This window comes from Trichomonas vaginalis, chromosome II (assembly GCF_026262505.1).
Source record: "Trichomonas vaginalis G3 chromosome II, whole genome shotgun sequence".
Lineage (NCBI taxonomy): Eukaryota > Parabasalia > Trichomonadida > Trichomonadidae > Trichomonas > Trichomonas vaginalis.
The window spans coordinates 16,811,610-16,836,750 of record NC_067204.1 but is presented as its reverse complement, the minus strand read 5'-3'; the positions used below and the strand labels follow the sequence as shown (position 1 = coordinate 16,836,750).

The window sequence follows — 25,141 nt, the reverse complement described above, 5'->3', positions numbered from 1 at the left end:
CCATTTCAGTTATACCAACTTTCTTTGCTTTATGAAAATATTTTGTTCAGCAAAGACTGCTATTCTATAACATTTTCCATTGTTTGTATAAAGAACTATCTGTCAATGTATTTGTATTGTTTGTGTGTGTAAACTTTGTTTTGCTTCAATTCGAAGAGATATCCGAATACGTCCATCTTTTTATTCTAAAAAATGTCATTTCCGAAAAAATAGAAGCGTAAGTGTTTCAAAAGGTTTTAATGGCGGTGGCAGATGTGAAGTTAAATTCACCAACTCAAACAAACAGTCAAAGTGTTGTTGTCAATGTCAAAGACAGAGATGTTGAAGTGGGGAAACCATACGAAGACGAAAATGGTATAACAATAGTTCTGTAAAAGAACAACCAACATACCCTGAAGTTAGCAGAGACTTAAGTTCTGTTGCAGATATTCGAAACGACTACCAACAACTGAAAGACAAACTTCAAACTCAGGAGAAGATTTGTCAAGCTTTAGGTATAATGTTAAACTTGGTCGAACACAACCCTGTAAAAGTGAACTCATGTCATTGCACCTCATGAAGTTTTGAAAGAACTATTGAAACTTTTGACAGAGGCAGACGATATAAACATCAAAGAAATAGAACCCGACGTTAGTTGCTGTGGTGTTTCATATAATGTCATTGACAAGATATACGTTATGAAAGGAGGTGAAACGTTGAACTTAAAGTATAGTTTCCCAGACGTCATAAAATATTTGACGACCACAACATTTCATTAAAATTTATTTGCTAAGTAAAAATGTCAAAACTTCTTGAAAGATGTTTGAAGAAAAATAATATAGACTTTATTTCATGTAAAGGACTTTACACACTTTTGAACGATATGAAAGACCCTGTTTTGTTTGTTCGTGTAGACAAAGGAAAGTTCTATGTCTTTACAAATATTTGAACTTCTTAGACAGAGAACTTCAAGAAACGCCATGTGAAAGTTTAGATGAAGTTCTTCTCCACTTTCAGAAAAACTTTTAAATATATGTAAATGGCAGAAGACACAATGGTTTATACTATTACGACTAAAAACCCTGAGTCATATAATTCTATAACAACAAACTTACAAAGTCCTCAAGGACGATATTGTAAACTAACTTTAAACACAATGACGACTAAAGCTTGTTTTGCTCTTTTGACACCAGAAGATTTTATTGTTGTGAATGGTAAAAAATACTCCTTTGAAGATACTTACTCAGATATACCACCAACAGGTTTTGTTGACTTATTTAATACTTTAAGGACGAGTGTAACATGTGCTGCAACTAGAGCAGGTTTCATTATGTTTGGATGTCCGACTGAGTTTACTATAAACAATATGAGCTATAATACAAAACTTATATCTGTTTTTACTACCAACAGTTTCCTATAACAGGAAAAGGTGTCATACAAGGAATGTCTATTCCATTGACTTTAAGCACACCTATTTTATATATTGTTTCAAACTTAGGTTCAAAGTGTTATTCGAATGTCGACAGAAACTACTATGACCAAAAGATACTTATGCGTATAAATAACACATTCTCTGCTGGTTTGCCTATTGTTCATTCGAATGCAGAGTTTTCAGCTTTAGTAAACTCAAACACTTTAGCAAACATAAACTTAACCTTAGTTGACGCAAACTTTGTTCCTGTAAAACTTTTATGTCCTATGTATTTGTCAATGACGGCAGAAAGTTTCGAATTGGAAGATGCAACTGGTGAAAGTATTGTATTACAAGAACAACTTCAACAACAAATAGCTCAAGAACAACAAATGCAACAAATAGCTCAAGAACAACAAATGCAACAAATAGCTCAAGAATAAAAAAAAATATTTTTTTTTATTTTTATAAAAATGTACAGAATAGATGTTTCAGATTTTTATGACTTCCAAACATTCAGAAATATGTGTCCATTTCGAGACTATAACAAAGCAGTCGAGAATTTGAAACGTTTAGTCATTTATGTTGACTCTGCCCCAGAATGTTATGTTATGAAAGAATGGGATGTAGTCTTTAACAAACCAAGAGCAACAATAGTTTCAGAACAAGAATGTAAACAGAAACTTAAGAAAATAAAAGTCGTACAAGTTGGCATGAAGATGTTAGATGCTTGGGATATCTTATTGTCAAAGTTAGAAGATTTTTCAGTTCGTGGTATAAAGTTCTATACACCTTCTCCAAACTTCTATTCTATCTTCACTGGATATAAATACGAACAAGTAGAATGGAAAGAAAATATTATAGAAGCTTGGTTAGACCATGTCAAAGAAATTATATGCAATGGAAACGAAAGAGTCTATGAGTATATCTTATGTTGGTTTGCAAACATCTTACAACATCCAAGTGCTAAAAATGAAACTGCTCTCATTATAATTGGAAAACAAGGAACTGGTAAGAACACTTTCTTTACAGATATCTTATGCAAACTGTTAGAGGGCTATTCGAACCCTAATATGACAAACTTAGAAAACATCTGCGGTAAATTTAACTCTTCAATAGAGAATATGAAACTTATAGTATGTAACGAACTTCAAAGTATAGATACAACAAAAGTTTTAAACTCAGATGCTTTGAAGAGTCTTATAACAGACAAAGTTGGAGTTGTTGAAAGAAAATATAAAGACCAAAGAGTTTGTGAAAATGTTGCAAACTTCGTTATGGTTTCAAACAATGTTGTTCCGATGAAGTTAGAAAGTTCTGACAGAAGATATGTAGTTGTCAGAACGTCAGAAGCTCATATGCAAGATACAGAATATTTGACGACTTAGCAGAAACTTTGACATCTGACTTTTACAACCACTTGTTCTCATATTTTATGACATTAGATATTTCAAAGTTCAATCCAAGACAAATTCCACATACCGAAGAGAGACAAACATTGTTAGAAGCAAACAAGAGTGTATATGAACTGTTCATAGATGAAACTGACTTTGAGTGTTTAGATGAAAGGTCATTGTACGACTCGTATAAACAGTATTGTCAAGAGTATGGTTATATGACAGCGTCTAAACGAACATTCTTGGCAAATGTCAAAAGTCTTTTAGACGTACAGAATGGTGTATATACAAAGAAAAATTTTTCTGAGTAAATTTTAAAAAAAATATTTTTTTTATCCGATAGAAAAGATGACAAAATTCATCTCAGTAAACAAGTACATGTCAGGACTTAAAGAAGAACTAGACCCATTCACATATTTGAATGTTTACTTCTACCATTTTGAAAAGTCTTCATTCAGCAAAGTTTGGAACATCGAACCAGTTAAGTTTGCTATTGTGACTAAAAATGGTGCGAAATTTGAAGACTTAGACATAGAAGGTTTGTTAGCAGTCAAAGAAAGTTTTGACAGAAGGTTCTCAAAACTCGAAGAAGGCAAAGCATACAAACTTGTTATACCTTATGAACCAAAGAAAGCAGACGACTATGAATATTATGAGTCTAAAGTTGTAGAAGTTCAAGGTAAATTGGGTAAAAAGATTTTAGAGTCTAAGCCAGTGTTTGCTCCTAAAGAGGAAGAGAACATTGACATTGACCCAGAAATGTTCTAAAAATAAAATTTTATTTTTACATGTCAAATTTCTTTTTCTCTGGAACTGGCTCTGGTTCTTTCTTCTCTTCTTCTACTTTCTTTTCTTTCTTTTCTCTCTTCTTCTTTTCTGGTGGAGTTATGTCAAATTTCTCCGAACCATATTTATGTAAAAGTTCTTTGTCCTTTAATAGCTCATCTATTCTGTTTTCTATTTCATCTTCAAGAACAGCGCATGTGTCTTCTTTGCATTCTAAGAACTTTTGTTGGACTTCATCTTTCCAATCGGCGTCATCTCTGTCAACAAGTCTGTCATTGACAAATTTTAAGACTGCTCTGCTTAATGTTTTATGGTTCTTGTCATATTCCCAGAAACAGAACTTTAGAACAAATTCACCTTTCTTGTTTACACTATGTAAGATTTTATGGTCGACAGATGTTTTGCTGTCGAAAAGCTTGTCTCGAATATAGATGGCGAAATCGCTAGACATTTTCTAAAAGATAAAAATTTTAATTTTTCTAAAAATATGTTAGAAAAAAAGTTTGCTGACATTGACAAAAAATTTGAGAATGTTTTAAACAAGAACAAGAGGAAGTTGGAAAATGCTCAGATAAAACCCATACATGACAAGTTCTTATTTGCTCAGAATGGTATAACAGGTCTAATTGCACCACCTGGGTCGGGTAAGACTTTCACTTATCTTAAAATGGCTGCACAACAACAAGAACTAGATGAGAAGAACCCATTCTATGAGTTAGTTGTCATTTGTAGTACTTCTGGTCAATTTGACCAAACCGTCAATTCGTTCAAAGATATTATAAAGAAGTCTAAGTTAGTATGTATAAAAGACTCTGAGTTGTTAGATTGGATAAAGAAGTACCAAAGAAGAGTTTTGAAGTACAATGCTATAAATGAGTATATAAATTCTAAGTTTAAAGACCCAAATGAGGAAATGCAGAGAATATTAGAGAAGAAACACTTCAGAAACAAACAGAAAGAGATAGAATACATTTCGAAGAAATTGCAATCTTACGATTGGAAGACTTACCCTCACAGATGTCTTCTTATCTTAGATGATTTCGCCTCTCATCCTTTGTTAAAGAACAGAGAACAAGATATGTGTCGAATTCTTAAGAAGCTCAGACACTTTAACATTTCAGTTGTCATTTGTGTACAGACAGCAAAGAGTTTAAGTAAGGATGTAAAGAGAATACTTACTGACATTGTACTTTTCCCCGGATTGTCCGAAGACGATTTCATGGAACTTATGAAAGAGTCCATGGCAGGTAAGTTTGACAGACATGAACTATGGGAGAGGTACAAAGTCATACAAGACCCTCATACTTCTTTCAGAATTCACATCTACGCAAACAAAGTTCAAATTGTAAAAAGTCAAGCGTAAAAATAAATGGTTCATTTACTCTACTTGTTTGAAGTTGTCAAAATACTCTGTTATTTTTTCTTTCAGTAGCGGCAAATCTTCTTTGAATGTAAGTATTGTGCAACATTTGATGTCATAGTGTGTTTGAGGTAACGTATCTTGAACTATTTGTTTCACATCTTCATTTGGTGTCATTGAAATCGGTAAGTTTTCGCGATAGAACCAATTTCTGTCAGATTTGTAAATCTTAGCAAGGTCGTAAAAGCTTTTGTTGTTTCTTCTGACTAAATGCAACATAACCATATCTCTGTCTTCTTCATTTTCCATCTCTTCAGTATAAATCATATACTTATAGTTCTTTTCCTTTCCTTTTGGTACCGAACGTGGTATTCTTTTCTGTATGTTTTTGTCTTCTTTCATCATATCTTCTCTCTGCTTTGTACAAAGTTCGTCAAGTAGCATAAGTATGTAGATTGCATAACGAGGTGAAGCCCACATTGCTATTGAACTAACTAGGAACTTATGAACATATATACCTTTTAGATGTGATGGTAAGTTTTGTCTGTCTTGGTACATCTTTTTAAGTTCTACATGTTCAAACTCACTGAGGAGTTCATGAGTGCTATTTAATTCAAACCAATCGTCTGTATGTTTGGTATCTGGAGCAAAACATGCTGTCAAAATACTTTGCATTTGGTACATGTCGTCTTTGACCGAACGAATGAGACGGAGTTGTTTGTTAAACTGAACCCACTCATATTCTTCATTTATGTCTTCATGAACGATAGCAGTTGTTGTGTTCTCTGATGTTGACATATCTGTCCTTATATTCCGGATAAAAAAAATATTTTATAAAAAATTAGCGTTATTTTCTGACTTTCACAAAAGACCAAAAATAAACGCTTTACATGTATTTTCAGCAACTTCGTCAAATAATTTTATAGCTTTACCTATTCTCATCTACTTCAAACGTTTCTTTACCTTTCGTGGGAGCACCATACATTTTCTCAAACTTTTCAAGTAGTTCTGTTTCAGCAGCTCTCATATCGTTAACGAACACAACCTTAACTCTATTGACTATACTGTCATATCTTTTAGTTATATTATATGTTCTTCCTATCTTATATCTCTTTGTATTGAAGTCCTTCGGTTTCTGAACGATGTAAAGTAAGCCCTCACTGCAACGTTCAGTATCGAATGAACCTATTGTTATGAAGTTATATCCAACAACTGGGTCTAACCATAACAAAACTATTGGTATAAGACTTTTGTCTATAAGATATGCTCTTGTTCCATGAAATGCTACTGATATCATAAGCTCAGGATTTCTTGTCAAAATTTTCTGAGTTGAAGCAATTTTAACCCAGTCGAATGCTTTCTTTCCAGATGGAGATAAAATGTCTGACAAAGAATATTTCTTGTATTTCTTTGAGTATCTTACGTTTAAATCACCAATTCTAACCACTTTGGTGTCATTGTCTATCTTTTTAACTGTTTCAAACTCAGTGTTTGTCATTTTCTGTTCTTACATACAAGATAAAAAATATTTTTTTTAAAAAACTAACTTTATTTTTTCTATTTTGTATCTTAAGGAAATTCATGAAATTTGGTCATTTTTTCACGATTTTCGTATGGAATCTCGTTCCTCGGTTTTCCTCGGGTCGCAAACATATGAGGAAATTCATGAAATTTGGTCATTTTTTCACGATTTTCGTACGGAATCTCTATCCTCGGTTTTCCGAGGGTAGCAAACATATGAGGAAATTCATGAAATTTGGTCATTTTTTTACGATTTCAGGGATTTTTTTGACGAAGTGTTAAAGTTCTCTTCGTAAAAAAAATACAGTTATATAATGAAATTTGGTCATTTTTTTATGATTTCAGGGATTTTTTTGACGAAGTGTTAAAGTTCTCTTCGTAAAAAAAATACAGTTATATAATGAAATTTAGTCATTTTTTTTATGATTTCAGGGATTTTTTTGACGAAGTGTTAAAGTTCTCTTCGTAAAAAAATAGCAGTTATATAATGAAATTTAGTCATTTTTTCACGATTTTAGGGTAGATGGTTTTTAGGTGGAACCAGGTCCCTCGGTCCCTCGGTCAACTAACATCTTTTTGAAAATGGTGACAACATGACATTTTGACAACAACACAGGAAATAAACTTCTTCGTATATGTTTTGTCATGATTTCATCGTCAATGAGCGTAAATCAGACAAAAATATATTTTAGGGTAGATGGTTTTTAGGTGTCACCAGGTCCCTCGGTCCCTCGGTCAACTAACATCTTTTTGAAAATGGTGACAACATGACATTTTGACAACAACACAGGAAATAAACTTCTTCGTATATGTTTTGTCAAGACTTCTTCGTAATGAGCGTAAATCAGACAAAAATATATTTCTACCATAAAGTTTTATAAGCGTTTTACATGGTATATGTTGTGATGGTTCATGACTTTAAACAGTTTTGTGGCTTCTATTTCTTCACGAAGGATATCAAAAGTTTTAACTATGCCGAATGTTTCTTTATATTTCTTCTTGACATCAGATAGAAGGAAATCGTCAGCTGTTGGATAGTTTTTGTTCAGAAATGTCAACATGTCCATTTTATCTTCTGCTGGTTTCTCTACTTCTTTCTTTAAGTCAGCATAGTCGTTTCTCATACGTTCTATCTCTTTGACGGAGTAGTTATATTTCTTCATTGCTGCTTTACATTTTGAACATTGTGGGTTCATTTTAGCATTGTACATTGAAACCTTACCTGCTAAAACAACTAAGGCGTAAATGGTTTTCTTTAACTCAAAAGTTGCGGGTTTTATCTGTCCGTTCCATACTTTACCTCTTCTATCTTTATCTCTTATCTGCCATACACATTTTGCAACTAACGAAACAAAGTTGTCGTAGGTCTTAAACTCCCCAGATTTATATATGTCAATGAAATATACCATATCGCAGTCTTTGTGGTTGCAATGAAATCCAAGAAACTCATAGTTTACCTTTCGTATGAACTTCTTTATTTCTACTGAGTCAGTTGCTTTGACTTCTATTTCATCGAATTCTGGAATAGTGAGCTTTTGTTGTTGTATTTCAGGAAGTTTAGGTAGATGTTCCACCAGGTCCTGCATTTCATAAAGATACTGTTCATTTGTTTCATCTTTCGCACTACAGTCTAAATCTCCTTGGAGAAGTTCTTGCTTTATCTTCTGGATTTCTGTTTCGAAAGTATATGAAGAAGGAATGAAGCTTTTCATCTCTACTAACATTGAAGTTGGGTTCATGACTAACGAGTTTGGTGCTGTTGTTGCTAACATGTTCTTACAATAAAAATAAAAAATATTTTTTTTAAAAAACTAACTTTATTTTTTATGTTTTTTGTGAAAGTGTCAAAATTCATGAGTTTTGGTTGAAAAATACGGTGGAGCCAAAAGTGGCTCGACCTCAAAACAAGCATTTTGTGAAGAATATACCAACCGCCGGAATTCCGGCGGTTGCTTTTTATACAAAATTCAACGGGTAACAAAACATTTACGAAGAAGTCTTGACAAAACATATACGATGAAGTCTTGACAAAACATATACGATGAAGTCTTGACAAAACATGTACGATGAAGTCATGACAAAACATTTACGAAGAAGTCTTGACAAAACATTTACGATGAAGTCATGACAAAACATTTACGATGAAGTCTTGACAAAACAAGCATTTTGTGAAGAATATACCAACCGCCGGAAAACAGCGGGTTGCTTTTTATACAAAATTCAACGGGTGACAAAACATATACGAAGAAGTCTTGACAAAACATGTACGATGAAGAAGTCTTGACAAAACATATACGAAGAAGTTTATTTCCTGGACTGTTGTCAAAATGTCATGTTGTCACACTTTTTCAGAGAAGTTCGTTTAACCGAGGGACCGAGGGACCGAGGGACCTGGTTCCACCTAAAAACCATCTACCCTAAAATATATTTTTGCCGAATTCAATAAAAATAAATGGTTCATTTACTCACAATATTTTTGTACAAAACGACCCCAAACTTTTAACTTCTTTTCTGCAGCTTCAAATGCTATCTTAGCGAGTTCATATTCTCTAAATTCTCTCTTTAAATCTTCTTGTTCCCATTGGTCTAGTTCGTATGGAGAATCTTTATAACCATAACACATCTCATGTTCATGTTCTATTTTTTTTTCATGCATTTTTCTAACTTCTTGTTTCGAACAAAGGTTTAGCATTCTCTACTGTATCTTCGAGTTCTTCTTCATCTAATTTCTCATGAACTTTCTTGTCTATGGAGTCCATAATTTTTCCAACTGCTATACAATATTTTGGAGAAGCCCACATTGCTATATAGTTTACAAGTCTTGGGTCTACATACGTTCCTCTAACCTGTTTGATTTCATCAGGAATTCCTGCATGAATTTTGTATAAAAACCAACCGCCGGAATTCCGGCGGTTGCTATATTCTTCACAAAATGCCTTAAAATACTCTTCCCAGGACTTATTTTCCAACAACTTTCTAAAGTCTTTCCTAAACTGCTGACACATATTTGTTGCATTTATATAACCATCCTTGTCTCTACGTAAGACTTCAATACCGTTGTAAGTGCCTTTTATGAATGTTTCGCCATTAGATTTGTTCGTGAACGTTTTTGCTTCGACTGTCATTTCAGTTCTTACAATAAAAATAAAAAATATTTTTGGGTGGTACGTCGGACATTCGTTTGTGGCTTAACCGTCGGACATTCGTTTGTGGCTTAACCGTCGGACATTGTCTTGAAACAGTATAAGACTAGTTCTGAGATCTCACCATCTAACCTAAAATATATTTTTGCCGAAAAAAATGAGTTTTGGTTGAAAAATACGGTGGAGCCAAAAAGTGGCTCGACCTCAAAACAAGCATTTTGTGAAGAATATACCAACCGCCGGAATTCCGGCGGTTGCTTTTTATACAAAATTCAACGGGTGAAAGAATACGATGAAGAAGTCATGACAAAACATGTACGATGAAGTCTTGACAAAACATTTACGATGAAATCATGACAAAACATGTACGATGAAGTTTATTTCCTGGACTGTTGTCTAAATGTCATGTTGTCACACTTTTTCAGAGAAGTTAAAATGACCGAGGGACCGAGGGACCTGGTGACACCTAAAAACCATCTACCCTAAAATATATTTTTCAATACTTTTTCAGCACTTTTCCGTAGTTATATATGAAAGACAATTCGAGATAAAAGTCATAGTACAATGGTATAATATGCTGCACACCATTTGTTGTGAACCAAACTTGAAAGTCAGAGAAACTGTTACTAGGTGGTTCGTAGAATTTAGAAGCAAAGTCATAAACGTCCTTACCAATACATAGAAAACTATTGTTGCTTGAACTGAAACTTGCATGACACATAACATTTTGAGGGTCAAACACGTTTCTATAAACTGTCAAATCTGCTGGTGGAAGTATAAATTTAAATGGACCATCTGGTGGTAATGGTTCGTTCTGGTTTAGTAACCGAAGAAATTGTGCCCAAGAACGTTTGTCTACTTGCCAAAATAAAAACTCTGTATCTCTTGGAGGGTTAATTTCAATCTTTTGAAATGAAACGGTGGAGTTCATCTTGTCATATTCTAGTTTCAGATAGTATGTTCCATTTAGTAAAGAGTCGTATTTTTCTTGAAATTCCCAATAATATTTGTTTATTTGAGTTTGAAAGTCATTTAGAGTTTTCTCAAGACTTTCGTCTGAACGAACTGTAAAGATCCTCATTTCGTCAAATTTGTCTATTAGACCATCAGAACCTTTATACTGCCCATGAAAATATACTGCGAACATAAATGCGTTAGTTCTATTTGAAAACAAAACTCTTCTAAATCCTATTGCCTTTGCATCTGAAGGACTTTGAAGCCAACAAACTGGATAGTCAAACCTGTACGCTCGGGATGAAATTTCTTCATCTGATATAGTCCTACCAGCATTTGTAAAGATATAGTCTAATGGTTTTGTATCTGCTACTTTTGTTCTTTGTTTTTCAACCTGAAGCATTTAATATATGTAAAAATATATTGTTTTAAAATGGTATGCCATTTCATATTTCTCATCTAACAAACATGTTGTCTGACTGCTTGAGGGTTAGGTTGGTACCATTCGAACTTGACACTTGCAATTCCTTCAATTGCATTCAAAATGTCTGAGTCGGAGTCAACCATTTGTTCTCTCTTTGTAGTCTTGAAAGCGTCAAGAAGTTGTGCGGCTGTTGTGACATTGCCATGTGCATAGTAAATGTGACCATCCAAATCTGTTATGGTCAATCTGAGATTGTATCCTTTCTTATTTCCGTCTTGTATGGCAGCAAGTACACCCATGAAGCCTTCTTTGTTCTTTCCTTCGTCAAAGTTTACTGTAAAGGTTCGACCAGATGTAATTTGACTTCTAACTTCACGGTACTTTCATATGCATATCTTGTTCTTTCCATGGGAGCATGTGTGTCTTCACCTTTTCCTTTTTTCCTTCTCAAAGGATGCAATTGTTCGTCATGTTTCCAGTAGAATCTGGCAAAGCCGTCGTGTCCTTCAACTTGAGGTTCACTAACATCGAAAGGCATGTCCATAAGACGTTCTTCTTCTAACCTCTCTAGTCTGTTTGGATAATTTGCACGTGCTGTTTCCAAATCCATTTCGTAGCGAAGACCAGACAATTTGTCATAGACTTTTATGGGTCTTCCCTTCCTATATTTAAAATTCTTCGAAACTCTCCAACCATATCTTTGCAACTCTGCTTTTATTCTAGCAGACTTTCTGTCCATTCTATATGGGGGCATTTTTATAAAAATAAAAAAATATTTTTTTCTCTTTACTTTACATAACCGCCTGCTGCCATAAGTCTTTGACGCCAACCCATACCAGCTAATGAAGGTTGACTTGGTTTAGTTTCCAAACTAAACTTTGGTTTTGGTTTATCTTCAGTTTTTGGTTTCTTTCTTCTATCGGTTTTTCGTCACTTTTCGGTTCCTTTGACTTTACTCACTTGCAGGAACAGTTGTGTCGTCAACATCTTCATAAATATCATATGCCATTTGTTTTTGTTTTCCTTTCAACTTTTTGTGTTTGTTGTAAAGTTTAGAATATTTCGACTCTAAGTCAATGAGATGTTCTATAATGAACTGTTGGTCAGTGAAGTAAAACTTTTCCATCTGTTGTCTGTCGAAAGCTCCTTCAGACTTCAATATTTTATTTGTGAGAGTCTGTTTCTTTTTTGAGATACTTGCCGTTCCATTTTTATGAAAAGTGACTTTTGTAGTTAGGGTTTGTATTTCCAGACCTGGCACTTTCTTTTTTGAATTTTTCTCTTCATTCTGTAAGTTCTTTGACAGGTTTTGACAATGGTTCTGAACTTTTTGTTTGTGGTGTCAAATCTACCGTTTCAACTTCTTCGGTCATTTCATCTCAGTAAAAATTTTAGTTTGGTTTGTTTTCAACTGGTTGTTGTTGTTTTTTAAGTCGGTCTAAAACTTCCTGAGGTATAGGAAGAACTTGACAAACACGTTGTGTAACTGCTGGAAGCCGACAAATCCATCTTGAACCATTTGTCTCAATGCTGTATTGTTCATTTCATCTCAATAAAAAACTTTACATTCCCAAGTTTGAGGCGGTTGAGGTTGGTTATTGTTTACCCACTGTTGTGCATGGTTATATCCTCTGTTAAAGAATCTTTCACCTTGGTCATATAGTGTCCTGCTTGGTTATAGTAGTCATTTGCTTTGTTATAATAGTTTCCTGCTTGTCTTCCTACATTGTCCATCCATCCTTGAACTTTTCCTCTTGTTTCAGGATTTGGAATAAGATTTGTTGCATCTCGTGCTACATCCCAACCTTTCTGTACAGTTTGTATAATAGGTTGTGCTTTCTCTTTAAGTATACCTAATGTACTCAAAATCTTCCTTCCAACTCCAAATACACTCTGGCTATTGTTCCCACTGCGGGTAAAAATCTGGATGCAACTCTGCTAACGCGCCAAATAAACCCATTTCTTATGGGTTAAAAAATGACGAATCCAAACAAGGACCCTATGTTTCTAAAGCGACAAAGAAAGCACTCATGGTAAAAATCTTTAGTTCAACACAAATGCTTGGTTTATGGATATCTTGGAAAACATTCCGAGGTATAGAGAAGATGGACCACCATACTGGCTAATATTTGTCGGTCAAAACACAAGATACTGTGAAGCCATACCATTACAGTCAAAAATATTTTAGATATCTTAGCAGCTTTGACAATATTTGTTGACAAATACCATCCAACAAAACTGACATCTGACTGTGAAAGTTCTTTCAAATCAGACGATATTAAAAACTATCTGCGTTCAAAAATGTAAACCAATATTTCATTGTCGACCAAAACCATTCTGCTCTTGGTGTCATTGACGGTTGTATAAAAATGTTAAGAGACTTAAACCAACCACAAGGTGGTGAAGCAAATGAAAGTCATATGACGACAAATATAGACACTTTCCATGGCAAAGATGAGACAAGTTTTAAATATTTACACCGTAAACAAAAAGGTTGGGAAACCACTCCCCGAAGAAATGAAAACAACCCGACTTAGAGAAAGACTATATATTTAATAATTTAGTCAAAGAGACAAACAAGAAAGAATGCCGGGCTTCAAACTTCAGAAAGGTGACAAAGTAAAAATAGAAATACCCAAACGCGACCCATATGAAAATACTATGACTATGACAACAATGGGAAACCGACAGGTACTCACATTCGTGTTCGTAAAAATAGAAGAAGTATACAAAGAATATTATGAAGTTTTAGCAAACATGGCAAAATGTACAGACTGCAAGCAGAAGATAAAACTACTATTGTCAGACCTCGTTTCAAACTTGTCAAAGTTCAAGGTGGTATACTTTCAAAGACAGTTCCTAACAAATATAAGACAACTCCTGACGAATATGCTAAAGAAGTTGAAAATGACTAAGCAATTCTTACCATGCGTAAACTGTCATGTAAGGTGGCATGTAGTCTTTACTTGTGTTGTTTGCGTATACCCTGAAACGAAATGTGTATCCTCCTACCTCAGTGTTATCCAAGTAACAATTTATAGCAAACTGAACGTTGTCTTTAACATCATATCCTTTACTTTTGTCATTCCTGTCCAATCCCAATATTTATGCCTATGCCACCTTCTCGAGATGTAGTTAAACTTACGTTAGTGACTGTGCGCAGGTAAATTTGCACCTGAAATCGTTTTACTTCCACCTGTTTCCTTTGAAGAGTTTGCACAATACAAAAACCTGTCGACTATTTGAGTCCAATTCCAAAACCAAGTACTACTTCTGGTCTGGTAGAGTTCATTGACGTATAATAGAGCCAACCGGGTAAAAAGATTCGGCAAATTTGTTTAAGCACATTGAGTTCCTGTCTTAGATGTTAATACTACTTTGTCATTAGATATCAAAGTATCTACAAGACTTGTTGCCGGTGTATTGTTGGAGCTTTACTTGGCAAGGTTTGTTTAGTGTAATATCATCTGCTGTAAAAGTTGTAAAACTTGTATGTGTATGGTTCTTGTCTGCTTTCTTGTCATATAAATCTTGAGCAGTGAATTTAACGTTATGTTCATCCTTCATGACATAAACATCTTTACATCTAATGTTTCTCATCGTCGTTATGTCGTCATCCGATGTTAAACCTTGTGGAAAGTTAGGAGGTTTACATATAATACATCCCCACCAGTTTCTTCAACCGTTCCTTCAATACTTTCTATAGTAACAGTTGTAAAACTTGTATGTGTATGGTTCTTGTCTTGCTTTCTTTTCAAGGCTAACGTTTAAGTCTGTTTTTCAGAAGATGTATGTGTATTCCAACGGCACTTTTCTGTTTAAGGTTTCTTGTAAGTTTGCAATATTTGCAATGGTATGTGTATGAGTCTTTTTAGAATATTCGTTTTCACTCTTGTCACTTCACTCGACATTTTATTGTCAACATATGTTTGTCTGCTAGTTCAGGATGAGTATGTTCTTTTGTTGCATAAGCTTTGTCAGCTCTTTCTTCTTCTTTTGCTATTGCATCGTCTACATATGTTTTGTCTGCTTTGTTGTCAACATCTTGCTTTCAAAAGAAGTTCTTTTATAGGTTTCTCGTTTAAAGTTCCTTTGTTGGATTTATACAGACAGTATGTTCTTATTGTCTTGAAACAGAAACTCATCTGTCATTGGTTTAAAGTCAGTTTTAAGTTTCCTTCTTTCAATGACTCAGAATATCTTAGAATAGTTTGAAAAGTTTGTTTGTTCTTATTAGAGCTTGTTATAATGAGTTGTCGGTTGTGTTGTATTTCTCTCATAGACGCTGTTTCATTTGACATTTTTATTCTAGATAAATATGCTTTCAATAGAAAAAGAAAATTCAAGAGTTGCTACAACTAAACCATTAGATGAACTTTTTACGAATGTCGGTCAAAAGTTTGAGACAGAGACCGTAAAGCATGAAGGCTATCGTTTTGACTACCCGTTAAGATGGTTAAGAGACCCATCTGTCACAAAAGCTATTGGCTTTCGTAGAATGAAGTTCATTTCAGAAGCCATACATGGTTTCCCATTTACAGTCGGTTTGAAGTTCGATACTATAACAAAGAAAAACGTACGTATGAGAAATTTGAACAGGAAAACTTTTACAAGTGAATTTGCTTGTAAACTTAGAAACAACTCTTCAAGCTTTTCAAGAAAAAATAAACGACATCTATATCGAATATGCAAACCATAACAATTGACGAGGGAGAGTACCATCTCGATATTATATATGACAGGAAAAATGCAACTGTTAAAATCAATAGAATAGAAGACCTTGGAGAAAACGTTTATATTTCTACAAAATATAACAACTTGGCATGGTATAGATTTATGAGGATGTTAAATCAGCCTGCAGAATATCCAGTACACCCGGACTTTTATGAAGTCGAAAAACCCTAATGGAACATATGAAATGTTTTCGACTCAGATGCTATTATAGTTCATGCTTCATTTTTCTGGTGCACAAAACTCTTTTTTATGCTTGGCAAATGACTTTTACGAAAAAACCTACAAAGCTATATGAACCACCAAGTGGAAGTATTTCAGACTTTCAAGTATGGTTTACAACAGATGGAAGAAAGAGAATAATTCCATTATACCATGCGTTTTACTTAGAACTTAGTTTCATATACAACTACTATCGAACGGTAAAAATATAATTTTTAATACGGTTGAGGTGTTGGATTTGGTTGCCAACTAGACTGTGGTGCAGGTTCAGGCTGTTGTATAACAGGGCTTGTTCTTCTGGTTCAGGGTCTTTAGGTATAATACCAACGAACTGACCTACTCTTTTACCAATATTTTTGACTCCGTTCCAAATTCCTCTTCCTACGGTTTTATTCCATTCCATATACCTCTTCCAACTCTTCTGAAGAAGTTTCCAATACTACTGAAGAAACCCATTTTACTATATGTAAAAATCTAATGTCCGCCTAGTCTTTTGCGTTTCCTGTTGAGTCCATAGCATTCTTTAACTGGAGCTCATACATTCTGTTTCTCCTCTGTAAAAACATATTCTGGGTCAACTCCTGTGTTCGCGTCATCTGCATAAAGTTGTTTATATTCCCACTTCAGGGTTTGTATAAAACTCTTTCCATCTCATATTTGCATACCATGGTGGCAACCTAACGCAGCGTCATTTGACATGGCAGTTTGCATTTGTAATCTGTTGGCACTTGACCATAGTTTGCCATTGCAGTTTGTATTCTAACTTCATTTGGAATATTCTCTGGTTGGTTGTCCAGGTTGCTGTGCATTCGCTAAGTTCTGTGCGTCCATTTAATATTAGATAAAAATATCTCTTACGAGTACATATGCTGAACATTTGCAGGCATTGGTTCATCTTCATATTCTCTGTACCTTTCTGCCACGTCAAATAAATAAATGACACAATGGAAAAAACCTAAAACAAGTAGTCCTATTTCAAACCACATTTACTTACTAGTAAAATTTCTTTGTTATGACACTTTCTCCAGTTTATAGGACCTCTCTCATATTCTATCTTGTCAAGACTTCTTCGTCAATGTTTTGTCAAGACTTCTTCGTCAATGTTTTGTCAAGACTTCTTCGTCAATGTTTTGTCAAGACTTCTTCGTACATGTTTTGTCAAGACTTCTTCGTACATGTTTTGTCAAGACTTCTTCGTAAATGTTTTGTCAAGACTTCTTCGTCAATGTTTTGTCAAGACTTCTTCGTCAATGTTTTGTCAAGACTTCTTCGTCAATGTTTTGTCAAGACTTCTTCGTCAATGTTTTGTCAAGACTTCTTCGTACATGTTTTGTCAAGACTTCTTCGTACATGTTTTGTCAAGACTTCTTCGTAAATGTTTTGTCAAGACTTCTTCGTCAATGTTTTGTCAAGACTTCTTCGTCAATGTTTTGTCAAGACTTCTTCGTAAATGTTTTGTCAAGACTTCTTCGTCAATGTTTTGTCAAGACTTCTTCGTACATGTTTTGTCAAGACTTCTTCGTACATGTTTTGTCAAGACTTCTTCGTAAATGTTTTGTCAAGACTTCTTCGTCAATGTTTTGTCAAGACTTCTTCGTCAATGTTTTGTCAAGACTTCTTCGTAAATGTTTTGTCAAGACTTCTTCGTCAATGTTTTGTCAAGACTTCTTCGTCAATGTTTTGTCAAAACTTCTTCGTAAAGACTTTGTCAAAACTTCTTCGTATATGTTTTTGTCATATCTAAACTCATAGTCATGTATGTCCTCTAACCATCTCATAACGGTTTCCAAACCACTTTTATCGGATGTAAAGTAAAAGCATGGACAGTTATGTAAAACGTCTAAAGTTTCTAAAGAGTCTCTCAAAGTCCAGTCTACTTAGGTCAGGTGCGTGGGGCCTCCAGGCGCGTTGCGCCCTCTAGCCCTGAAGATGTTTAGTATAACTTTGTCCGGACAAGTAAGGGTCTATCGTCGCTACAGGAAAAGTTACAGGCATTCCAAGGAAGTATACTTTGAGAAGCCTTCTTCTGGGTCGAAAACATTATATAATGTTTCGCTTTTCACAAATTATATATGTTTTCATGTTTTGTCACTTTTCTGTCACTTTTCGGGTAAAAACATTTTTATTATATATAAATGAATTTTACAAAACCACCGTTACCCTTCTTTGGAAATAAGAGTAGATGTAAAGATATTCTATTGAGAGAACTTAAGAAACTACCGAATGGTCTAACATTTGTAGATTTGTAACGGTGGTTTTGTAAAATTCATTTATATATAATAAAAATGTTTTTTCCTGAAAAGTGACAAAACATGAAAACATATATAATTTGTGAAAAGCGAAACATTATATAATGTTTTCGACCCAGAAGAAGGCTTCTCAAAGTATACTTCCTTGGAATGCCTGTAACTTTTCCTGTAGCGACGATAGACCCTTACTTGTCCGGACAAAGTTATACTAAACATCTTCAGGGCTAGAGGGCGCAACGCGCCTGGAGGCCCCACGCACCTGACCTGGTAGTGTTTACTAATAGATGAATAGTATAAAAAAAAAAAAAAAAAAAGGTAGTGGGGCCTCCAGGCACTTCGTGCCCTCTAGCCCTGAAGATGTTTAGTATAAATGAAGTATAAAATGAAGTTTGGGTATAGGGGGCTTCCCAGGGGCTGCGCCCCTTCTAGCCCATAAAAATTTTTGAAAGTCGTTGCTGTTGACTTTTTTTGTAGAGCACTCAAAATAGTACAACTTTGTCCGGACAAGTAAGGGTCTATCGTCGCTACAGGAAAAGTTACGGGCGTTCCAAGGAAGTATACTTTGAGAGACTCTTTAGAAACTTTAGACGTTTTACATAACCATCCATGCTTTTACTTTACATCCGATAAAAGTGGTTTGGAAACCGTTATGAGATGGTTAGAGGACATACATGACTATGAGTTTAGATATGACAAGATAGAATATGAGAGAGGTCCTATAAACCGAAAAGTGACGAAAAACCGATAGAAGAAGAAAAACCAAAAACTGAAGATAAACCAAAACCAAAGTTTAGTTTGGAAACTAAACCAAGTCAACCTTCATTAGCTGGTATGGGTTGGCGTCAAAGACTTATGGCAGCAGGCGGTTATGTTAAGTAAAGAGAAAAAAAATATTTTTTTATTTTTATAAAAATGCCCCCATATAGAATGGATAGAAAGTCTGCTAGAATAAAAGCAGAGTTGCAAAGATATGGTTGGAGAGTTTCGAAGAATTTTAAATATAGGAAGGGAAGACCCATAAAAGTCTATGACAAATTGTCTGGTCTTCGCTACGAAATGGATTTGGAAACAGCACGTGCAAATTATCCAAACAGACTAGAGAGGTTAGAAGAAGAACGTCTTATGGACATGCCTTTCGATGTTAGTGAACCTCAAGTTGAGGGACACGACGGCTTTGCCAGATTCTACTGGAAACATGACGAACAATTGCATCCTTTGAGAAGGAAAAAAGGAAAAGGTGAAGACACACATGCTCCCATGGAAAGAACAAGATATGCATATGAGAAGTACCGTGAAGTTAGAAGTCAAATTACTTCTGGTCGAACCTTTACAGTAAACTTTGACGAAGGAAAGAACAAAGAAGGCTTCATGGGTGTACTTGCTGCCATACAAGACGGAAATAAGAAAGGACACAATCTCAGAATGACCATAACAGATTTGGATGGTCACATTTACTATGCATATGGCAATGTCACAACAGCTGCAATGCTTCTTGACGCTTTCAAGACTACAAAGAGAGAACAAATGTTTGACTCCGACTCAGACATTTTGAATGCAATTGAAGGAATTGCAAGTGTCAAGTTCGAATGGTACCAACCTAACCCTCAAGCAGTCAGACAACATGCTGGATACTTCCCGTTCAGAAATAAGTCTGACATTGACTTGACAAGGTATGGAATTTACAATTCAATTGAAACAATTGTCAATGAACCTTGTATTCTTACATGTCTCAGGAACTCTGGTCTTGTTACAGATGAGAAAATGAAGTATCTTGAGTCATGTGTGAAGACAAGGTACATTCTCAGAGGTCAATTGGCAAAAATTGCACCGTTGGCAAATGTCAATATCCGAGTCAACATACATACAGCTAAAGGTTCTTCACATGACGACTATGTTGTTGACAAAGACTTACCATGGTTGAAGATTGTACTTGTCCACAACCACTTCATGTTGAACGAAAGTCTTACACACCCGTTGTTCGGAAAAGGCAAGTGCAACATTGTCAGAGCTGTAAACATTCTTTTCGAGAAAGGTTTGTTGGAACCAATTCCAGATGACAAGCTGACAGAAACTTTTGTACCAAAAGACGAAACAAACTTTTCACTGTTAGCAAGACCAAAAGTTGTTCCAGACAAAGTTCTAGTACAAAAGAAGTACACAATTCCACAAGGAGTTGGATTGTTCGGATACCAACCTGAACCAGAAGAACTTCCAATGAGGTTGCAAGAACTTCAAGATGCTATAAACAAACTTCCATTGAGACATCCAATTGACGTCAAATTGTATTGGAGAGCATCGGAGTTAGGTCAGAAGGTTTTATATGAAACAGGTTGCTTCGACGATGTTTATGAGATAACAGGAGAAGTTTCTCAGAAGATAAGAGACTCACTTGAATTTCCACAAACTGGACCAATTGGTTGCGACAAGTTCGACTCAAACGAAAAGATATACTATGTCGACCTTAACGCTGCATACATGAGGTTTGTCCAATATATTCCGACTGGAATTCCAAACGAAGATGGTGAGTTCCCGGGAAGGAACTATACAGTTGGAAAAGTCATACAACAACTGTATGATATTAGGAAAGCTTCAAACTCCAAACTTGCAATGACACTCAAATTGCTTATGAATTCGACATGGGGATATTCCATTAAGAAACCTCAAGAGATGAAGAGTAAACATTATGAGAAGGTCGACAACTTTGTTGAAAGGTTTTCTCCTTTTGTTTTGAAGTACGAGTTCACTCAAGGTCAAAATGGCTTAGTAACCACATTAAAATCTATTGTCGAACATTGGTCTTACCCTCAGTTCGCAAAAGCAGTCCTTGACAACTACAACAAATTCTTCTCCGAAGTCAAATCCAAAGTTGTGGTTTACTATGAGAACATTGACGCACTCATGACGAACGAAGAAGGGTACAACAAACTCATTGAAATGGGAATGGTCGGTGAAAAGATGGGCTGTTTTAAGCTAGATAAGGTATTTTCCGAAGTTCATGTCCTCTCCAAGCGTAAGTACTGGGGCATACTTGAAGACGGCACAGAAATAAAACATTGCATGAAATAAAAAATTTTTATATTCCTTCCTAGCTAATTTCCGTTTAATTTCATGGTCGCCCTCGGAGTCTTTGAATCGGACAGGTCGAGTTACACCATTCTTGGTCTCAAACTCATATATAACCTGTTTGTCTGTATTTTCATCGACTATGGCACGAGACACGAACATTGACCAAACGGACAAAAAGTGTCATTTCGGATGGTCAAGCAGCCAATCGCATTCGAGCACTTCGAAGAAGCCTTACGTTCCAAGGGAGAGGGTGTCTGGTGCAAGGCAGAGGTCATGAAACTCTACGAGCAGTACATCCTCAATGCCTGGGAGGACAAATCGTCCTTGGATTGGCAATTCTACCAACTCCTCTGGGACGACCTCCTACGCAACTGGGATAACGAAAGAGCCCAATTCAAAGGTCGGGAACTAATTTTGCAAATTACCCTTAATTTAACATACTTATCCAAATAAACACCTAAATTTACTTGGGGTTTCCCCCTAAAATAAAATTTTTTTACTCTTAGAACCACTCGAGGTTCTCCTTACGGTTGTTGAGCTTGTCACCGTCAATGTGTCTGACCCTCGACTTCTTGTCTGGATTTGGAACCCATTGCATACCGACAAGCCTTCCCATGGAAACTGAACCGTAATTCCGAAGGTTAAGGTTCAAGTGTCCCAAGTTGTTGAGGACTGGGGTAAGAACCTTGCCTGTCCCCTTGTTGCGGATTTTGTATGGGTAGGGTTGGGAAATTTCGTAAGCGTCATCGACAACAAGGGTTGCCCAAACTTCCTTTTCTTCGTGTTTCTTTTCTTCCTCTTCTTCCTCGAAAATTCCTTCTTCAATTCTGTGTTCACGAAGTACGGTGTTGCATGTTCTGTCCTTTCCGAGTACCTTCCAGATGGCGTCTATCTCTTCGAAGAAACGGTAGATGAGTCGGGCAAGGTTTTGGTTCTCTATGTTGTATTGGCGCAAGGTTTCCGCGAAATCGTTCAGGACTTTCTTATTGGAAGCTTGGTTCGTGAGGACTTCGACTTTGAGATTGGTTATCTCTTCCATAAGACTACTTTGGAGAGTCTTAATGGTGTTTGACAGATGAGCGTTCAATTGGGCAATTTGAATTTGAACTGGGCGCTTGTCTGGCAACCTTGAAAGGACATCTGCCATTGAGTTTGGCTTCGGTGCTTGTTCGGACATCGAAAAAATGAAGTGGTTTGAGAATGGCGGTTTTACTTCAAAAAGCTTGTTATGACAGTTATGTCATACAACAAGTTTAAAATAATATCTTGTTCTTCTTCTGAACGTTTGTTGTCTCTTCCGATAAAAGTTTCGAACATGAGAACCAAAAAACGTTTTTTGAGATTGTGGAAGAGTTCAGGCAAACGTTCATATTCCGGATATGTTGGGAGCAGTTCGAAACATCTGAGCTGACTTTCGGACAAAATTGGGACAATGTCAACAAATTCATCTTTGGTCGGACTGCTTGAAGGTAAGTCCCTTACATGTAAGTAGCTCTGGTAAAGTCTTCTCATTTCTGCTAACTTTTGGAGTATAGCTTCGTAGTTTAGAAGTTTTAATTTTAATTGTCTTATTCCACTCTTGACATCTAAACGGTAACTATCCATGAGGTCAAGAGTAGCTTTGGTAGCTTTAAGTGGAGCTATCTGTTCCTTGACTTCTGCAATTTTGGTTGCAATTGTGATTTGAGCTCCTTCAAGTTCGCCGTCTATGTCGTTCTCAACGTCTTCAACTATGGCTTGAAACTCTTCATCGGTCCATTGAGATTGGTGTGGGACGAATTTAACTTGCTTCATTCAAAAAATGAAAAAAAATGTTTTTACTCTAAACGTTAAGGTTTACTGAACTGGTTGGATGTCGCCTTCACAGGTTATGTAGAACGGCTGACCCGAGAAGTGAAGGAGAGACTGAATTGCCAATTTCATATGGGGTAGGGGTTCTCCTTGTTTGGTATTTTTATCCAAGGACGTTTGTTTAGGAACTTAACAAGAGCTTCTCTTTTGGCGTCCTTTATGCCATCGTAGGCTGTCCCGTCTGGTATTTGAATTGGAATTCCAGTCGAAGTCTCGAGCTGAAGTGTAGACCTTCCAGAAATAGTGGTGAACTTGACCTTGGGCTTCATGACCTTGCGCAAGTAGTCTTTTACGCAGTTGTTAATTTCAATTAGGTAAATTGCCTCGTCGGTAGGTTCGACCTCGACCATTGCTACTGTCAGTAAAAGTACTGCTACTGTCAGAAAAAGTACTGCTACTGTCAGTAAAAGTACTGCTACTGTCAGAAAAAGTACTGCTACTGTCAGTAAAAGTACTGCTACTGTCAGAAAAAGTACTGCTACTGTCAGTAGCAGTACTGCTAGTAGCAGAGATTTTTATCGTTGTGGTCCGACGGTTAAGCCACAAACGAATGTCCGACGTCCCACCAACCCAGTCCATTCCCAAACCAGAGGAACCGAAAGCTGCAGAACCACAACAGTCTCCTCAGCAACCTCAGTTCCAGCAAGTACCTCCGATTTACTACCAATTTCCACCTCAAGGTTACTACCCACCACAAGGCTTCCCGAACTACCCTCCTCAGCCTATGCCTTACTTCCCCAACCCTTGGATGTTCCAGCAAGCTCCACCCCAGCAATTCCAATCTCAATCCAAATCGAAGAGAGACCAAGAGTTCGAAGAAGGTCTGAACCGCTTACGCAAAGATTATGCCACAGCCCCTATGGAAGACGACAGGCTTTCAGTCTCTTCCCTCAAATCGACCGATTCGACTCGTACCACAGATTCGGTTCGTGACCGTGAAGACTACCTCAAGCAGTCTGAGAGACTCTTCATCCTACAATCATTTACAGTTGGAGCTCTCAAGAACATGCGCAATTACGAAGGTCAGACACCAGCTGGAGACCGCAAAACAGACATACTCACAAGAGCCGTCCAACTGGTCAAGACAAAGACTGAGATAGTCGACTTCATTCTTGCAGCTTGCCCATACAAGTAAAAAAATAAACAATTACGAGTTAAACTTTTTATTCTTTCTTTTCTGAGTTGTTTAGAGCTGGTTTCTCTTGTAGGAACCTTTCGTACTCTTCCATGGTCATGTAATTGCGAATTTTGTACGCAATTCCAGGTTCGTTGTTTTTGAACCTTACGTATGTAACGCTTCCATCCTCCTCAGGGAAGTAAGCTGCTAACATCTGACCAAGTTTTCTCGGTGACTCGGAGCTCATAAAAATGTCACTTTTTAAACGTTAAGTTTTTAGTCTTATTTTACCCTTTGTTTGTCAAGGTAGTATTGGAGCGCAATTTCTCCAAATTCTCTGTGTCGGAGTTCTTCAGCATTTTCCAAGGTGTACCTGGAGAACTCAAAGAAGTTGTCAAGAAGATATTGCCATGCTGCTCTTCTGAGTTCGTCGGTATTTTGGAAGTGTTGCACCTTCGAGTCTTCGGACATGAAAAAAATGACACTTTTTCATTTTTTTGTATTTGACGAGAATGTCGGGTAGATGGTTAGATCTCACCTCTTTTCTACCCTCTTGAATTTGTCATGACTTCTTCGTAAATGTTTTGTCATGACTTCTTCGTAAATGTTTTGTCAAGACTTCTTCGTAAATGTTTTGTCAAGACTTCTTCGTAAATGTTTTGTCAAGACTTCTTCGTAATGAGTGTAAAGGACCCAAAAATAATGTTTAGGTGAAGAGGTGCGATCTCACCTGTTTTTTCACCTCTTTTCTCACCTCTTGAATTTGTCATGACTTCTTCGTAAATGTTTTGTCATGACTTCTTCGTAAATGTTTTGTCATGACTTCTTCGTAAATGTTTTGTCAAGACTTCTTCGTAAATGTTTTGTCAAGACTTCTTCGTATATGCTTTGTCAAGACTTCTTCGTATATGCTTTGTCAAACATGAACGT

At 36.1% G+C, this 25,141-nt stretch overlaps 13 protein-coding genes and 5 pseudogenes across 18 annotated transcripts, besides 1 other annotated feature; 8 read left to right on the top strand and 10 right to left on the bottom strand.

Annotated features, from left to right (window-relative positions):
* Positions 1-14,733: part of a mobile genetic element that runs on past the window's edge.
* TVAGG3_0557900 lies at positions 240-772 on the top strand (annotated as a pseudogene). Its single transcript has one exon. A coding segment is annotated over exon 1 (533 nt).
* TVAGG3_0557890 lies at positions 1,019-1,833 on the top strand (annotated as a pseudogene). The gene has a single exon. A coding segment is annotated over exon 1 (815 nt).
* Positions 1,915-2,545, top strand: TVAGG3_0557880 (uncharacterized protein; the record flags this gene model as incomplete). The annotated part of the gene is made up of 1 exon (XM_051238409.1): positions 1,915-2,545. A coding segment is annotated over one exon (631 nt), but the record flags the coding sequence as incomplete, so codon positions are not given.
* Positions 3,136-3,555, top strand: TVAGG3_0557870 (protein of unknown function, DUF4108 family; the record flags this gene model as incomplete). Its single annotated transcript, XM_051238408.1, has 1 exon — positions 3,136-3,555. The coding sequence occupies one exon, from the start codon at positions 3,136-3,138 to the stop codon at positions 3,553-3,555; it is 420 nt and encodes a 139-aa protein (XP_051096232.1).
* Positions 3,572-3,973, bottom strand: TVAGG3_0557860 (uncharacterized protein; the record flags this gene model as incomplete). The annotated part of the gene is made up of 1 exon (XM_051238407.1): positions 3,572-3,973. A coding segment is annotated over one exon (402 nt), but the record flags the coding sequence as incomplete, so codon positions are not given.
* TVAGG3_0557850 (protein of unknown function, DUF4106 family) lies at positions 4,061-4,650 on the top strand (the record flags this gene model as incomplete). Its single annotated transcript, XM_051238406.1, has 1 exon — positions 4,061-4,650. A coding segment is annotated over one exon (590 nt), but the record flags the coding sequence as incomplete, so codon positions are not given.
* Positions 4,952-5,731, bottom strand: TVAGG3_0557840 (KilA, N-terminal/APSES-type HTH, DNA-binding family; the record flags this gene model as incomplete). Its single annotated transcript, XM_001283436.1, has 1 exon — positions 4,952-5,731. One exon carries the CDS (start codon positions 5,729-5,731, stop codon positions 4,952-4,954), a length of 780 nt encoding a protein of 259 aa, XP_001283437.1.
* Positions 7,330-7,863, bottom strand: TVAGG3_0557830 (organellar and viral DNA polymerase type B; the record flags this gene model as incomplete). Its single annotated transcript, XM_051238405.1, has 1 exon — positions 7,330-7,863. The coding sequence occupies one exon, from the start codon at positions 7,861-7,863 to the stop codon at positions 7,330-7,332; it is 534 nt and encodes a 177-aa protein (XP_051096229.1).
* Positions 8,916-9,579, bottom strand: TVAGG3_0557820 (annotated as a pseudogene). The gene has a single exon. A coding segment is annotated over exon 1 (664 nt).
* On the bottom strand, positions 10,094-10,954 carry TVAGG3_0557810 (uncharacterized protein; the record flags this gene model as incomplete). Its single annotated transcript, XM_051238404.1, has 1 exon — positions 10,094-10,954. The coding sequence occupies one exon, from the start codon at positions 10,952-10,954 to the stop codon at positions 10,094-10,096; it is 861 nt and encodes a 286-aa protein (XP_051096228.1).
* Positions 11,011-11,714, bottom strand: TVAGG3_0557800 (annotated as a pseudogene). Its single transcript has one exon. A coding segment is annotated over exon 1 (704 nt).
* A 4,371-nt stretch (positions 14,734-19,104) lies between the features above and the next one.
* On the top strand, positions 19,105-21,243 carry TVAGG3_0557780 (DNA/RNA polymerases family; the record flags this gene model as incomplete). The annotated part of the gene is made up of 1 exon (XM_051238403.1): positions 19,105-21,243. The coding sequence occupies one exon, from the start codon at positions 19,105-19,107 to the stop codon at positions 21,241-21,243; it is 2,139 nt and encodes a 712-aa protein (XP_051096227.1).
* A 189-nt stretch (positions 21,244-21,432) lies between these two features.
* On the top strand, positions 21,433-21,696 carry TVAGG3_0557770 (uncharacterized protein; the record flags this gene model as incomplete). The annotated part of the gene is made up of 1 exon (XM_051238402.1): positions 21,433-21,696. One exon carries the CDS (start codon positions 21,433-21,435, stop codon positions 21,694-21,696), a length of 264 nt encoding a protein of 87 aa, XP_051096226.1.
* Positions 21,697-21,745: 49 nt separating this feature from the next.
* Positions 21,746-21,982, bottom strand: TVAGG3_0557760 (HNH endonuclease family; the record flags this gene model as incomplete). Its single annotated transcript, XM_051238401.1, has 1 exon — positions 21,746-21,982. A coding segment is annotated over one exon (237 nt), but the record flags the coding sequence as incomplete, so codon positions are not given.
* Positions 21,983-22,452: 470 nt separating this feature from the next.
* Positions 22,453-23,037, bottom strand: TVAGG3_0557750 (uncharacterized protein; the record flags this gene model as incomplete). The annotated part of the gene is made up of 1 exon (XM_051238400.1): positions 22,453-23,037. The coding sequence occupies one exon, from the start codon at positions 23,035-23,037 to the stop codon at positions 22,453-22,455; it is 585 nt and encodes a 194-aa protein (XP_051096224.1).
* Positions 23,038-23,072: 35 nt separating this feature from the next.
* Positions 23,073-23,423, bottom strand: TVAGG3_0557740 (annotated as a pseudogene). The gene has a single exon. A coding segment is annotated over exon 1 (351 nt).
* A 221-nt stretch (positions 23,424-23,644) lies between these two features.
* On the top strand, positions 23,645-24,229 carry TVAGG3_0557730 (uncharacterized protein; the record flags this gene model as incomplete). The annotated part of the gene is made up of 1 exon (XM_051238399.1): positions 23,645-24,229. The coding sequence occupies one exon, from the start codon at positions 23,645-23,647 to the stop codon at positions 24,227-24,229; it is 585 nt and encodes a 194-aa protein (XP_051096223.1).
* A 28-nt stretch (positions 24,230-24,257) lies between these two features.
* On the bottom strand, positions 24,258-24,458 carry TVAGG3_0557720 (uncharacterized protein; the record flags this gene model as incomplete). Its single annotated transcript, XM_051238398.1, has 1 exon — positions 24,258-24,458. The coding sequence occupies one exon, from the start codon at positions 24,456-24,458 to the stop codon at positions 24,258-24,260; it is 201 nt and encodes a 66-aa protein (XP_051096222.1).
* Positions 24,459-25,141: the final 683 nt, after the last annotated feature.